The 15,740-nt window shown below is 36.2% G+C and overlaps 1 protein-coding gene across 4 annotated transcripts in view; it reads left to right on the top strand.

Annotated features, from left to right (window-relative positions):
• LOC117334865 (furin-like protease kpc-1) overlaps positions 1 to 15,740 on the top strand; it is a 148,399-nt gene that overhangs the window by 112,893 nt on the left and 19,766 nt on the right. For all 4 annotated transcript variants that reach the window (XR_004534242.1, XR_004534241.1, XM_033894697.1 and 1 more), the window contains exons 6-11: positions 5,825 to 5,913; positions 9,895 to 10,067; positions 12,570 to 12,782; positions 13,657 to 13,757; positions 14,886 to 14,989; positions 15,539 to 15,653. Coding sequence is in view for 2 of the 4 variants with exons in the window: in XM_033894697.1 (XP_033750588.1) it covers positions 5,825 to 5,913; positions 9,895 to 10,067; positions 12,570 to 12,782; positions 13,657 to 13,757; positions 14,886 to 14,989; positions 15,539 to 15,653 (795 nt within the window). In the remaining 2 variants the exon portion in view is untranslated. The remainder of the gene's footprint in view (positions 1 to 5,824; positions 5,914 to 9,894; positions 10,068 to 12,569; positions 12,783 to 13,656; positions 13,758 to 14,885; positions 14,990 to 15,538; positions 15,654 to 15,740) is intronic.

Below are 15,740 nucleotides of genomic sequence, written 5' to 3'. Positions count from 1 at the left end.
TTTGATAGAATTTTAGATATTTTTATCAGATATGGTGATTGCATTTTTAAAGTTCACTGTAAGCAGATATCGAACAATTGACTCTATAACACCAGAAATTAGAAAATAGCACATGCTGCTGTAGTGAGTATAGCAGCAATCATATATTGTTGTTGGCCTGTCTCATCTCTGGTGATATTGCCTTCTGTTAGCCAAGGATTACATGGAATTATAATGTTGTAAAACTGGCGTGAGGCAGCAGGACGTATGGCATTCCTTCTGTGACAAAATGTCAGGTGAATGCTAGATAACTGTCAAATACCACTTAATAGGACCTGCCTTGCTGGTGATTCTGTGTCGGCACAAAAGCCAGCTCTTAACAGCTACCAGTGCCTGCAAGCATTGTCTTCTGGATTAAGATTCCAATGGAAGCAAATTGTTTGCTATGTACGCCATTATTGAAAGCATACTTTCAGAATCCTTGCACCAAGCCCAGCATCATTCTAGCATGTTACATAGCATTATCAGATGAATTTCTCTCATTTCTAATGTATTCATCTTAGCAATGTGATATGCATATTTTGATTAATTTGAAATTCAAAGTTTAATTTTTTATTTGTTTGAGGGAGGGAGAGGGGGAAGCAAATGTCAATACAATGACTATCTCATAAACTCCATTCAAGTCTGTACCTATCTCATAAACTCCATTCAAGTCTGTACCTATCTCATAAACTCCATTCAAGTCTGTACCTATCTCATAAACTCCATTCAAGTCTGTACCTATCTCATAAACTCCATTCAAGTCTGTACCTATCTCATAAACTCCAATCAAGTCTCTACCTATCTCATAAACTCCATTCAAGTCTGTACTTATCTCATAAACTCCATTCAAGTCTGTACCTATCTCATAAACTCCATTCAAGTCTGTACCTATCTCATAAACTCCATTCAAGTCTGTACCTATCTTATAAACTGCATTCAAGTCTGTACTTATCTCATAAACTCCTTTCAAGTCTGTACCTATCTCATAAACTCCATTCAAGTCTGTACCTATCTCATAAACTCCATTCAAGTCTGTACCTATCTCATAAACTCCATTCAAGTCTGTACCTATCTCATAAACTCCATTCAAGTCTGTACTTATCTCATAAACTCCATTCAAGTCTGTACCTACTCCATTCAAGTCTGTACCTATCTCATAAACTCCATTCAAGTCTGTACCTATCTCATAAACTCCATTCAAGTCTGTACCTATCTCATAAACTCCATTCAAGTCTGTACCTATCTCATAAACTCCATTCAAGTCTGTACCTATCTCATAAACTCCATTCAAGTCTGTACCTATCTCATAAACTCCCTCCGAGTCTGTTCAATTCTCATAAATTCCATCCGAGTCTATTCAATTCTCATTAACTCCATCCGAGTCTCTACAATTCTCATAAACTCCATACGAGTCTCTACATAAATTCCATCTGAGTCTGTTCAATTCTCATAAACTCCATCCGAGTCTCTACAATTCTCATAAACTCCATCTGAGTCTCTACAATTCTCATAAACTCCATCCGAGTCTCTACAATTCTGTACAATCTTTTGAATGTTTATCTCGGTACACTATTAAATTACCAGGCAATAATGTGTAGTATTTTTCAAACCTTAGTAAACGTTGGTATTATGCTTGTCCTAAAACTGTAAAAGGGGAATTTGAGTGAGGATTTTATACAAGTAAGTGTTCCATAAGAAAAGGTGACTACAAACAAGCAGGGGGGGGGGGGGGGGGGCAGTTTGAATCCATACAACAACAATCAGGAACAAAGGGTCGTTTTCGGCAATTTCAAAAACTTGAGGGAGCATGGCTCTTGTAAATGTAAAAGAAATGGGGGAAAACACCCTAGAAAAATCTCTTTAAAAAAACCTTCTGCTATGATTTATATTTCCCCTCTTTTATCAAATTCATTTTTATTCAGATCCTCTTCAAACAACAATTGGGTCAATGTCCACTAGGGTTAGCTAAGGTCAGAAGAGTTCACCATAACAAGGAAGGCTAAAGGTGCCATGTTATTATCCAGCCAATATTGTCTGTCCAACAAAAGGCTCCATCTGTAAGGGTCCCTGTAGGGCGCCTGCTTGTCAGAAACAGACCAGCTAGCAGTAGAAGTAGGCTAGAAGTACCATCACTGTCTGTTCACTAAACCATCAGACAGTCTGCCTGGCAGGAAGGCTTTGTGTTAGGTTTAGTGTGAAGCAGTCCTCATATCATATAGAAAACATCAGTATTGATGGAAAAATAAATAACTTTCCAAATGTTATGTTATAGCTTTTATCACAGTTTGATAAATGACTGAAACATAAATTGAGGGGGAAAATGCTGATGTCTCAGAAAAAAGTTTCATGTTTTGTATTGGGAGAGTTATGGGTTAATTGTAGTGTTACACTCTTTGTCTGGGCCATTACATCTACCCAGAGTCTCGGTCATTTTGTTGTCTTGTTTTTGGTGCTGCCTGACCATTGTCTTTTAGAAAAAGCTGGCTAGTAAATATGCTCACGGCTGTTTGGTGAACATCTGATGTTCAATAGACTTAGGTGTTGTTCATTATATATGTATATATATGTGTGTGTGAAATGATAGTTGTGTTCAATAGGATGATAGGGTCATTCAAAAAGTCGAGACTTTGAATGCTATGGGCTTTTTGTTGTACACATTTGTTCAAATGGCACGACGTGTTCTTTGCTAATTTGAAGGTTATGGGCTATTTGATGGACACCATTGTTCAATGGACTAGGAGTTCTTGGTTGATTTTAGTGTTGTGGGCTTTCTGATGTACACCAATGCCATATTCAATGGACTAGGGATGTTTTGGGCTGTTTGAAGGTCTCTGTTGTTTAATAAGGCCTAGAGCCTTTTTGATGGACATTAATATTCAGAAGTCAGATGGAGTCTTCACCAAGCGGGGATAACAAAGTCTAATCTGAACAAAAATGTCATCATAAATCAGGAAAAAAAAATTACATCAACCGAGTAATCTCTAGTTTTGTTCCACTGCTACAAGTGAATGCCCCTCCTGAACATTCTCGAGCTCATGCCACTTTTATTAAGTGGTAACAAGTTCAAGCGACAATTTTATCACTTGATCACTACAGATGTACGATATACATTATCTTCGACCAAGAAGTGCATGAATGTAGTTTCATTCACAACCTTTGACATTTTTGCAGAAACTGGTATAAATAGTCCTTGTAGTAAATTACATTGGGGCCTATCTTCCCCTTGACCTTTACAAATATTAGATGATGGCCCACTAAAGACTTTGAACCTATCAGTGTCGCCACCCAGAATTGTATGAACATATTTGTCCTTAAGGTTGTTTGTAAAAATATTTGCCTGAGTCATTAGCTTTTATACAGCACACCCTACCTCAAAATAAAATCTATAAACTATAAATTTTTAAAAATCATCTTGGAAAAATGATTAGAAATTGTGGAGAAATCATCACGCATACAATTCACAATTTGAATTTAGATAACAAAAATGTCAAAGATTTACATTACAACGTAGCCTAATCCATGGTTGCTATTTAGAATTCCTGGTGCCAGGGTGAATTTTGAATAATTTTCAAGTTATAATCATTATTGTAGCTCCTACTACACAGTGATGCTATGGCAGTCTTCAAATCTAATGGAATTTCAGACTATTTTCTGCCATGTCAAGTAATTATTAAGAGTTACTCATCCTGGTGTTAGCATCAAACTGTTCACTTAGGGACTTCCTAATGGAAATAAAATAATCATAATTTCCAATTCTTATTCTTCTTTCCAGTATTTCTAATTGTGATAATTACAAAATGTTCTTAATGTAATTCTGTCCTGTCAGGAAAGGGAAATACATCAGGGTTCCGTCATTGTCTTTCATGATCTGGCTTTTGGACTTTAGTATGGAATAAGAACGCAGATATTAAAGAGAGAGATATGTGTTTTTTCATACATATATATTTCATAATTTAATGATATTGGTTTAAATGCTTTTTGCTATATCCATCAATAGTAATATTCATCTAGAAATCATGATAAGACCAAATGTTTATTTTTTTCCAATTTAAAAAGTAAATGAGAAATTTTGAATGGACAAAAACAGATGTTGGGATTCATTTATACTCTATAGTACAGCCGACAAATACTTCATTTACAGGTAAAAAAAACTTTCATAAATGATTGTTTTTAGGTTGTCTGAAAGGTAAAAGTGCATCTTCACCATTTTGAGGATAGGTTTGGATTTTAAAACACAGACAGGATCTCCTACAAAAGCTTGTATAAATTTGAATCCAATGAAGTGAAGTGAGAGATGTGGAAATGCTTGTCTGTGTGGAGGTTTTATAAGATTTCAATCTGAAATTCATACCAAGTCTACCATAATGTTCCCTGTAAATCCCCTACCAGTGAGACCTGGGAACACTAGGTTTTGTCTACTTGTCTACCATGAATGTTCCCTGTAAGTCCTCTACCAGTGAGACCTGGGAACACTAGGTTTTGTCTGCTTGTCTACCATAATGTTCCCTGTTAGTCCCCTACCAGTGAGACCTGGGAACACTAGGTTTTGTCTGCTTGTCTACCATAATGTTCCCTGTTAGTCCCCTACCAGTGAGACCTGGGAACACTAGGTTTTGTCTGCTTGTCTACCATAATGTTCCCTGTTAGTCCCCTACCAGTGAGACCTGGGAACACTTGGTTTTGTGAGCAGCTTGTCTACCATAATTTTCCCTGTTAGTCCCCTACCAGTGAGACCTGGGAACACTAGGTTTTGTCTGCTTGTCTACCATAATGTTCCCTGTTAGTCCCCTACCAGTGAGACCTGGGAACACTAGGTTTTGTCTGCTTGTCTACCATAATGTTCCCTGTTAGTCCCCTACCCGTGTGACCTGGGAACACTAGGTTTTGTCTGCTTGTCTACCATGAATGTTCCCTGTAAGTCCCCTACCCGTGAGACCTGGGAACACTAGGTTTTGTCTGCTTGTCTACCATAATGTTCCCTGTTAGTCCCCTACCAGCGAGACCTGGGAACACTAGGTTTTGTCTGCTTGTCTACCATGTTCCCAGGGACCCGGGGGATGTTAGGTTTCCTTTTGGTTAAGAGTTTTGAAAAGGCTATGCATTAACTTAAAAATGTTACTAGGATGTTGGTTATACCTGGAAATGTCTTCATTAAGAATCTAGAATTAATTTTGTTGATTAAAAATGTCAAGTTAGTTTAAAATCAACACCATTGTAGTCTGTGATAAATGGGGCCATGCCAAGGGGGCAAAAGTTCAAATCACCACCATGGTAGTCATAAATGGGGCCATGCCACGGGGACAAAAGTTCAAATCAACACCATTGTAGTCATAAATGGGGCCATGCCACGGGGACAAAAGTTCAAATCAACACCATTGTAGTCATAAATGGGGCCATGCCACGGGGAGAAAAGTTCAAATCAACACCATTGTAGTCATAAACGGGGCCATGCCATGGGGACGAAAGTTCAAATCAACACCATCATGTAGTCATAAATGGGGCCATGCCACGGGGACAAAAGTTCAAATCAACACCATTGTAGTCATAAATGGGGCCATGCCACGGGGACAAAAGTTCAAATCACCACCATGGTAGTGAGAAGTTCAATATTGGCTAAAATTGTTGCATGGTGTTGAAAAAATCATTTGAATAAATTGCATCTTGCAATGGCTAAAGAGTTATCAATATCAGTGTTAAACATAATATTGTAGAAACTGGCATTTCAAATGTTGCATTTTATGTCAAGCGGCGATTTTGTGTCTTTTCTCCAATGATACATTGGTTTGTTCTCCGTATTTTTCAGGCACGGAACTCGATGTGCTGGTGAGGTGGCTGCTCATGCAAACAATAACATCTGTAGTGTGGGAGTAGCGTATGAAGCCAGCATTGGTGGTAAGTATTGGGTCACTAGCTGCCACAGTGTCCATATTTGAGTGACATTTAATTCCAGTTTTTTGCCCTTGAGTGACATTCAACTCATGCTTTGTTGAGTTGCAGTCAACACTAGTTTTCTCTCTGAGTGGCATTCAGCACTAGTTTTATCTTTGAATGAAAATTAACAACATTATTGACCTTGAGTGGCACAAGTATTGACCTTGAGTGGCATAAGTATTGACCTTGAGTGGCATACAACTCTACTATTGATGTTGAGTTGATTTCAACACCAGTAACATGGCCATGAGTGGCATTGAACACCCGTTTTGTCCCTAAATGACAACTCCTGTATGGCCTTTGATCTTGGCATTGTCCTTGGGTGGTATTCAACATCAGTATAGCACTTGAGTAGCAATCAACGCCACTTTTGCCCAATGTTGAAGAGGAATTCAACACTGAAATTTGAGATATTATTTATGACATGCACATGAAGATATTTCCATTGATATCAGATTAAATCTTTGTAACATATTGGTAATAACACTTTGACATATGATATGCCACCCATCAAGACCTTTTAGTGTAATTTGTTTTGGGAAGACACAAAAAGCAAAGATTCTTTACAAAAATAAATTTTATAATGCATTTTCTTTAAATATTCTCCCAAGAAGAAGATAATAGTTGTTTGTTATATGTGCATGTATACTTTGCCTTTGTTCAAATTAATGACCCAGATAGATTGGCTTGGAACATCAACCTTATAGCTTCCTTGTCTTAATTACAACTTGGCAAATTTTTATGGAGCAAATTACCTTTCCAAGTTGCACTAAAGAAAAGGTTTTATTTTCTTAGTACTAAAAGATTTACTACAGAAACCATTCAGTGTGCAGCGTGTTATATTTAGAGTTGAGATAAAACTGTTATGGACCGTTGGTTTAAACTCCGGAGAACGCCAACGCCACCACAGTGGAAAGGAATTAAGATGCGTCTGAAGATGTTGTTGCATAATCCTTGATACTTTCATATTTTGTTTACCTGACGGGAGAGATAAATTACACCAATGCTCCTATTTGTGTGTAAAAGAATATTATGTTTTAAATATGCATGGAAAATATGACAGCCTATTGGCATATTAACACCAGGCTGTAATTGGCCCCGGAACGTGTGATAGGGGGGTAATCCTTGGAGAAATCAGCAAACACATTGACTCCACAACAATTTTCTCTCTCTTCCATCAGAAAGGTGGGGAGAGAAGATAAGACAGTAAGACACTCAAATATAGCCCTATGTTTAGATTTGAGATACAGCCCAAACATCAAAAGCTAGAGCTGAAAGTTTTAAAGAAACACTACAGCTATGGAAGCCAGTTTTGTGGTTTTACACCCAAAAAGCACCTGTCTTAAGAAAAGTAGTGTGGAGATTTACGAGAGAAGGATTTGTATCGGTTTTCCTTGTTTTACTTCGCCAACAAAGCATTGAACACCACTTGATATTTATATTGTTCCTAATTTTTAGATTAAAGTTGGTCTGACTGACATAAAAATGACTTCTTCCTTCGTTCTTTTAGGCGATTTGATGGAAGTGTTGAGTGATTAACTCAATGTTATGTAGCCATCCATATCTCTACCTATCAACTCTGCCTTACGGTTATATGCAGGTATAGGTTTTTAGTGCTAAACCATCACTGATACAAACTTTTTATCTGCTGTTTTCGACCAGTGACCCAAATCACAGTTTCTAAATCTTTATAGCTGTTGGTATAGAGATCAACACAGAACTGAAAAAATAGTTTAAGATGAGATCAGATTTGTTTAAACAAGATTGAAATTCAAAATAAGTACAGAATGTATTCGGGGAATTATTATGGCTGTCATCGTCATCGTTGATTTTATTATACTTTGGACCAAGATTTATTGTATTATGCTTGTTCTGATTTTGTAGTCTTAGAGTGGACAAATCCTTATTTGTCTTGCAACAGATCAGTAGTAATAAAGAGTGGTTCTGTACTATAAATCTATACTGTAGGAAAGTGATGGGCAGTAATCCTAGGGTTCCGTATGGTAAATTGTTCTCTATTAGAGGTCAATAATGGTCTCATTTGTCCGAGATAAAATCTACCGTGTACTTCTCACTGACTGCACAACAACGGTCCTATTGATAGAGCCAGAGATGGTGGTCATTGAGAAACTTCTAAGTCAAGTGTCTGGTGCAGGCGAGTCTTCGGACCAGGTGATTCACCTTTAAACAGAGCTACCTGTCATAAGTCGTGTAACCTAACAGTACTCGGGTGTAATTAGCTACGCCCATACACCCTAGCCTTACAGCCAGGTGAAACGGGCCACTGGTACCTACCAACCAAGTTGTCACATGATACGTTTGAAGTGGTGGTCCCTGTCTCCTTCTAATGTTTTTTGTCACATATTAATCAGCTACCTGTACTGATACAGTTAAGTCTTTCACTGGATTTGTGTTTTATCTTCACACACAATGGCTTTGAACCTCTGTCCATGACAAGTCAACTATAGGGTATTAGGCAGATCAGGGTAACACAACTATTGTCCTTTGATGAGGTGGATAATGGAATCAATCATCCCTAGGTTACAGAGGGAATCCTCAATCAGAGAGGTCAGACTATTTTTATGTCTGAAAAAACACCTAAACATCAATATTTTTACACAAGTGTTTTGGTATACAATATAGTGTTTTGTTTATTTTCCCTTATGCTGATCATGACCTTGTGCTTTTTTTCAGTGTGACATTTGAAAGTAAAAAATTTGCTCCTTCTATATTTGAAATAATAATAAAGATCTATACAGAATTTCTTTTGTATTTAAAATCCTGAAATTACAAGAGACATTGGACATGAAATTATGACTGATTTTCATGAGTATGGGATCAAAAGGTGTTTTGCATTAAGTTAATGTATCAATATAGATATGTAAGAAAAATAAAACAATAACCAAGATTTGCGGCAAGGCCTTTCTGCCCTCTTTGGATTCTCATGGTAACGTGACATCAATAATAACACATGATGTCAGCAGTTAGCAATTAAGTTTACATTATATATTAACAGTACCAGGAACTAGACCCGTACGCATTGGACATTCAACATTGATATAAAAATTCATGTATTCAAATTAGGATTTTTACAAACATCTCTGGTGATCAAATCATCTGTTTGAAGTTTGAAGAATGGGAGTACTTGAAAGTCATCTTTTGATTATTGGTGTATATGTTTGTTAACTTTCAGGAAACATAATTCATCACTTTTAATTTGTTTATGTTCAAATCAAGACATTTTGTGGATATTGAAGCATATATAGATACATTCTTAGAATTGCATGTTATATCTTATCTAACCTGTATATTTGATACGTTAGCAAAGTTATATTTCTCACATTCTATTATCATCTTACATGTACCACATCTTCGTTTCATACATGTTTTGTACCATTAATTACATTAGTAATATCCATGTCAAAGTTTGATTTGCAAAGCAAAAGTTCAGGTTTTAAGGCTGTCTTTTAGAATTTATGATTCTGAATTTTTGTAATATATCTTTTCACTGTTTTTCTTATAGGCTTCATAATACTTGACAACAAGCAGCATGTTACAATTTTTTTTATTATTTGTAGTCACAAATGGTATGATGCTGACGTTTTTGTTACAAGATCTGTCAGTGTCATCACTGATAGGACCTTTCTCTTTTGGTCGTTTCATTCCATTTCTACTACACTTATAGAATGGTATATCTCCCTTTCATATATGGCGAGAGTAGCAGGCCCATCAACAAATCCGTGATGTCATCATGAAATATTGTCTTTGTTACTATGTAATAACAGTTGAGCATGTGAAGATAAACTGAAAGCGCTAATGCTAAAAATGAAGACTTGAAGTTGTTTGTCAATCTTTTCCAATATTTTAGACCAGACAATGGGAAAATTGTATTTTTTATAAATATTTATATATATTGCACATTGATTGTACCTTCTGTTCAAGGTGTCCGGATGCTGGATGGAGATGTTACAGATTCAGTAGAGGCCCAATCATTGAGTCTGAACCCAGAACACATCCATGTGTACAGTGCTAGTTGGGGCCCTGATGATGATGGGCGCACAGTTGATGGGCCTGCTACTCTCGCTAGAAAAGCCTTCCATGACGGCATTAACTTGGTAAGTTTGTAGGTAATTCAGCAATGTATTTCATCTCTCAGCTTTAACTGTCAGCCATGTAAGCTTTAGTAAGTGAACAGCTAGCTTTCCAAAACAAGTGTCCATTACACTATTTTATCATAAATGATACTTGGAAGAAATATTTAAAGTGAAGTCAGTGTGACTACAAACATGCTACTTCAGTTCTAATTAATTTGATCAGTGCTTGGTTCTTAATGAAGACAACTTGGTTAATTATTATACAGCCTTTCCAGCTAATTGGCTCCTCTCATACTCTTTGTCATTCAGCTTCATCACATGGCCAGGAAAAGACACCTCATATGAAACGCATTGTATGTCTTTGACAGCTTGTACTAATTCAATGTTTGCAAGGATTTCCGCTCTGTCCATTATGAATTCTGTAGGCTTAAAACTGACACTGCTGATTATATTGTGTCTGTGGATAGAATAATAACTTAATGACACTTAGGAACTATGTGTATATAGCGATACAGCTCCTGAAGTCTTCATATAGCAAGCCTTTCATCAACATCCCACATATACGTCCAGTATCAGATTATTTGCAATCTATTCTACACTATAAGTTTGGTTCTAAAATGGATATATCCTAGATGTCTGCTAATTGTCAGTTGACAATAGTATATGTGTAGATCAAAAGTTCTCCTATCTCTATCATAAAATTTCTACTTTTTTGTCTCCCATCGCCTAAGAAGAATGAAAACATAACTCCTTTATCTGCATTTTTTTTTTAAACCATAAACATGCAACTTCATTTCTGGGATTTGTATTGCATATGATGAAGTGATCTAGTGATCTTCCATAAGAATGAACTATTGCTAAAATAACTTGGTGTATATCATTAGAATGAAGTACATTACTATCATTCAGATGTACTCTGTATATATAGGTCACATCAATAACAACGGCAATAGCCTGGCAGGTATATGTCACCCGCCCTCAAGCTTATCTTTCAATTTCACTTTTATTTGTCCAGATTGGCCGATAAATATATTTTTTCTGTGTATTTTTTCCCCGTTATAACCAATATCATGGGCTGTAATGTGACTTTATTGGATATGTTATTGACTGTCCTTCCCGATCACTGGTCTAAAAGATGTTCACTCGGATAGAGTCTCGGTGTTCTGATGTGGTAATACCTGGTAAAACAGGCAGAAACACAAACCTGGAAAAGTACAAAGTCTCTCGGTTGGTTAGACCGACACTTCTGTTGATGCAGGCAAGCTAGGAGTAGGAATTACTCAGAGATGTTTGTGGCAGTTTAATACCAATTCTTCTGGCACAAAGCTGGGAAGCTGCTTAGATATTTAAATAGGAGTTGCAACTGTCTTGTACAAGGAACTGACCAGTTTGTTGTTTGACAGTAAATTCAAACAACACTTAGTCCCAAGACTGCATTAGTACAATATTAAAATTTTGTTGTTTAGGTGAAAATTCCAGCTGGATTTAGCTCAGATTATTTTGCAGATTGTTGCTGGGGATAAGAATAAGTGGGTTTTAGAACAGCATAGGATAGCAATCATTTTGTAATCAAGCTAGGAATTACATCAAATACCCTATAGGTATTCAAAAACCTTCAAATTTTGTAAAAAAAAAAAAAAAAAAAAATACAAAGTGAACATATAATTGAACCCTGCAAAGCAAGACCATCACTAGAATATTTAGTCCTGCCACCAAAACATCAAGAAATACTTAACTGTAAAAGTTTTCTGATTAATAATTAAGGCAGTGTATGCTTGAAAGTTGTACACTTTTATCCCATTTCTCATCATTGGAAGAAATGAAGAGCTGAATTTCAGACTGCTCACTCTTATCAGTGATAATAATCTTCAGAATTGTGTATACCGTTGATTACAAGGATATTTAAGAGAATCCTGGAGATTGGCAATGTCTTCATCTAGTTGTGATGGTATCGCTATGGAAGGCAATAACTTACAAAATTACTCACAGTATTCAAGTTTTTATTATGAATACGGATAGAAATAATATTTTGGCTAATGCTGCATCACATCTCTGTAAAACATGCAAATAATCCAGATTTAGGAGATAGGATAATTATTTCTATAATATTTTCATTTGTCTATGCGATATCTTCCATTAAAACAAATCAGATACTCTACACTTCATTGAAAGATCAAAATGATTTGGTATAAAACTTGAGCAAGAACTGATAGTATATACTGTTGTGTAATAAATACTGTTTTAAAAAATGCTAGTTTTAGTTGCAAATAAATTTTCAAAGCAAATTGAAGACTAAAACCACTACCATACCATGAACAGCAGGACAAAAAAAACATGTTCACACATACTTTTGCCTAGTCCTGCAATAAGCCCACCGCTGCATCAGAGTTTATGTATTATACCCCCTTATTACAGGATATATATAGTCATGTAGAGTTGATCAATGAAAAGGTGTAGTCATAAAATGAAACAAAAACTGACAAATTCTTCCAACAATTGAGTATTTATTTTTGTGTGGCACAGGGTCGTGGTGGACTGGGCTCCATTTTTGTGTGGGCATCGGGCAACGGAGGGCGAGACTTTGATAGTTGTAACTGTGATGGGTATACCAACAGTATCTATACTATCTCCATCAGCAGCGCTACAGAAAACGGCAACATTCCATGGTATTCCGAGGCATGCTCATCTACACTAGCCACTACCTATAGCAGTGGTTCTGGGGGAGAAAAACAAATAGTAAGTTTCTACCTTCTGTCTTTGGAAGGTCAAAGTAAGTTTCTACCTTCTGTCTTTGGAAGGTGTGTGTCATCCAATTAAACAAGTGAGCAATATATGCTTTACAAAATTTTTGTCAAGTCATAATTCCTTCACATCTTAATGAAGGTTTCCAAAACGCCTTCATCGTTCCAACTGGTATATAAATCCTTGAATTTCAGCACTTGCCTGAACAATTCTTAGAATTAAGTGTCATGACTTGAAAATCTTTGAATTTGGCATAAATGTCTTAAAAAGTCCTGAAATTCATGTCTTTGGTGTTGAAATCAACTGAAATAGACAAATATACTAGTGTCAGTGTTCTAGTCTTTATCTGGATGGTTATGTGCAACCAATTTGATATGTCACTGTACGATTACAACATTCAGGCAGGACACAAGACTACACAATTTATATTGTCACGTAACTGTCAAAATTTCACCAAACTCAAGTCTGCATGAACTACCCTTACTCTGACACATCTAGGATTATTAATGTAACAAACTTTGAATTGCTAGATTTTATTGTCAGATACTCTTTTCTATGAAACAATTTGATATGTTTCTGAACCATAAATAATTTATTTGTTGCAATTTCATGCAGTTTCTTTAGATTTCATCCTTTATTTCATCTTGGTTTAAGGTTGGTTGCACACCATATTTAAGTCACAGTATAATTTAAAGTAATGTCTTTAGGTTATTGTCATCACGTTTCATTCATAAATTACTATTAACCTATTTTTGAGCTATTGTTGTCTTTGTTGATGACTTAATGTTTTGATTTTTGATGTACAGGTAACTACCCACATATTTTCAGGTAATCGTCTGTGTTCATGACTAAATGTTTTGATTTACAGGTAACTACCGACTTAAGAAAGACCTGTACAGAGTCCCATACAGGCACCTCAGCTAGTGCCCCTCTCGCTGCTGGAATATGTGCCTTGGCTTTACAGGCAAAGTAAGTACAGTGTCCATGGTATAGTTGTAGACTGGCAGCCTCTTCGTAAAGAATAGCTAAATTCTTACATAAACTTATCTCCCCCCTAGTTTAATACTTGTAAATTGAGGCATATATCCTAGAGGCAAGGTTATAAAGCACAATTCATTGATAATTAGGTCATAAGGTCAAAGGGTCAGGATGACCTATAGCCATTGTTCATAAGCTTTTCACATTTGAAGCATCTCTAATTCACCAGTGGGATTCGACTCAAACTTTCCTGAAATCATCATGAGATGTTCATGACGAAGTGTTGTTATTTTTCAGACCTGTCTAAAATCCAAGCAGTCAAGGCCACCATCTTAAAAAAACATATCTTACACTTCTTCTCCAGTTCCACTGGTGCTATTGGGCTGAAAATGGTTGGGTGGTTAAGGGAGGGTAGCTGACAGAATGTTATTATTTTTCAGCCTTGGTGAAAACTTTGACATGGCTGCCATGGTGGCCATTTTATAACATGATTGCATAATTATGGGTTTCCTGAGCAACACCTATTTTAAGTTAAACTTCTTTTCAAGTTCATCACTGGGATTCAGCTTAAACTTTTCAGATATGATCTTGAGATGTGTTGTTTCTTTTCATGTCAGTCTGAAATCCAAGATGGCTGCCATCTTCAAAAATTCATTTCAATTTTCTTCTCAAGTTCCATCAGTTGGATTCAGCTCAAACTTGCCTGAAATGATACTGACGAAGTGTTATACTTGGGAGGTTTTTTTTAAATCCAAGATGCATGGCCACTATCTTGAAAAATACATTTCAAACTCAGGATGGTCAGAAATGGTGGCCACTATACATGCCACTGAGCATGTATACTACAGTAGTATTAGGGTCTTTAAAGTCAAATGTCTTAAGGCCCGTTGGCCTCTTGTTTCAATATTCTAAAGACATCTAGGGGCCAATCAAACTGCAGTTTCACATGTCATTCATAAGTAAAAATATTTTCAAAAAATAATTTCAAAATTAAGCTTTCTGTAAAGGATTATTTTTAATATGGCAAGATTTAAGGGAAGGGAAAGGCTGTACATGTAGTTTGTAAAATGATTTTTACTGATACAAGGGGCATAACTCTAACATTGTGCTTTGTTACAGCCCGTCTTTAACTTGGAGGGATTTACAGCATATTGTTGTAATGACCGCCAAAAGGGGGAATCTAAGGGCAGATGATTGGACATATAATGGAGTCAACAGAAGTGGTAGGTCATCTCTCTGACCAATGGTCAAACTTTCAGATGTGAACATGTTAGCATGGGTATAATAAATAATTGAGGTGTGCATATTTCATTTTTAGTGCTAACCTGCTGGCAATCAACTTGACCAATGTATATATGTCATATGATAACGAGATCTCATGTGGCCGAAACATAAAATCTGGCCCCACTTTCAGCAATATCCCTTAACTTACGAATATTTATTAATATCAATTTTTCCATAGGAAACCATTAGAGAATTTAAGGGAAGTTTCTTTACCATGATTTTTTTTTCTTAGTTAAATATGTGGAAAATATTGAATTCAGATGTTTTCTCAAGGGATGTTGGTGAAACAGTGGCCTGTTTTTTAATTCCCCATATTAGTGCAATTGTTGGTAATCACTATCACTTCGTTTATAGCACAAGTTTTGTGACAAGAGTATATAATAATTATGACAATTTTAGTAAAGGCTTTTACTTTTATTATATTTTTTAAATGAAAAAAGATTCTCTAAATTGATGTAACTTTCTTACCATGGTTTATTTTACTTCAGTGAGTCATTCCTTCGGTTTTGGTTTGATGGATGCTGGTGCGATGGTGAGACTTGCCAAAAACTGGACCACAGTGCCCACACAAAATATATGTGAAATCCGTTTGCAGGAACGAAAGTATGTAATTAATGGCAACTGGTTTAAAGGGGGTTAACTCCATCTTTAGAATATATTTTTGTATCTGTCTTTTCAACTTTTAGCATT

The sequence above is a fragment of the Pecten maximus genome, chromosome 9 (genome assembly GCF_902652985.1).
Source record: "Pecten maximus chromosome 9, xPecMax1.1, whole genome shotgun sequence".
In the NCBI taxonomy this organism is placed as follows: Eukaryota; Metazoa; Mollusca; class Bivalvia; order Pectinida; family Pectinidae; genus Pecten; species Pecten maximus.
The sequence above is the reverse complement of the archived record's forward strand: the minus strand, read 5'-3'. Positions and strand labels throughout refer to the sequence as shown.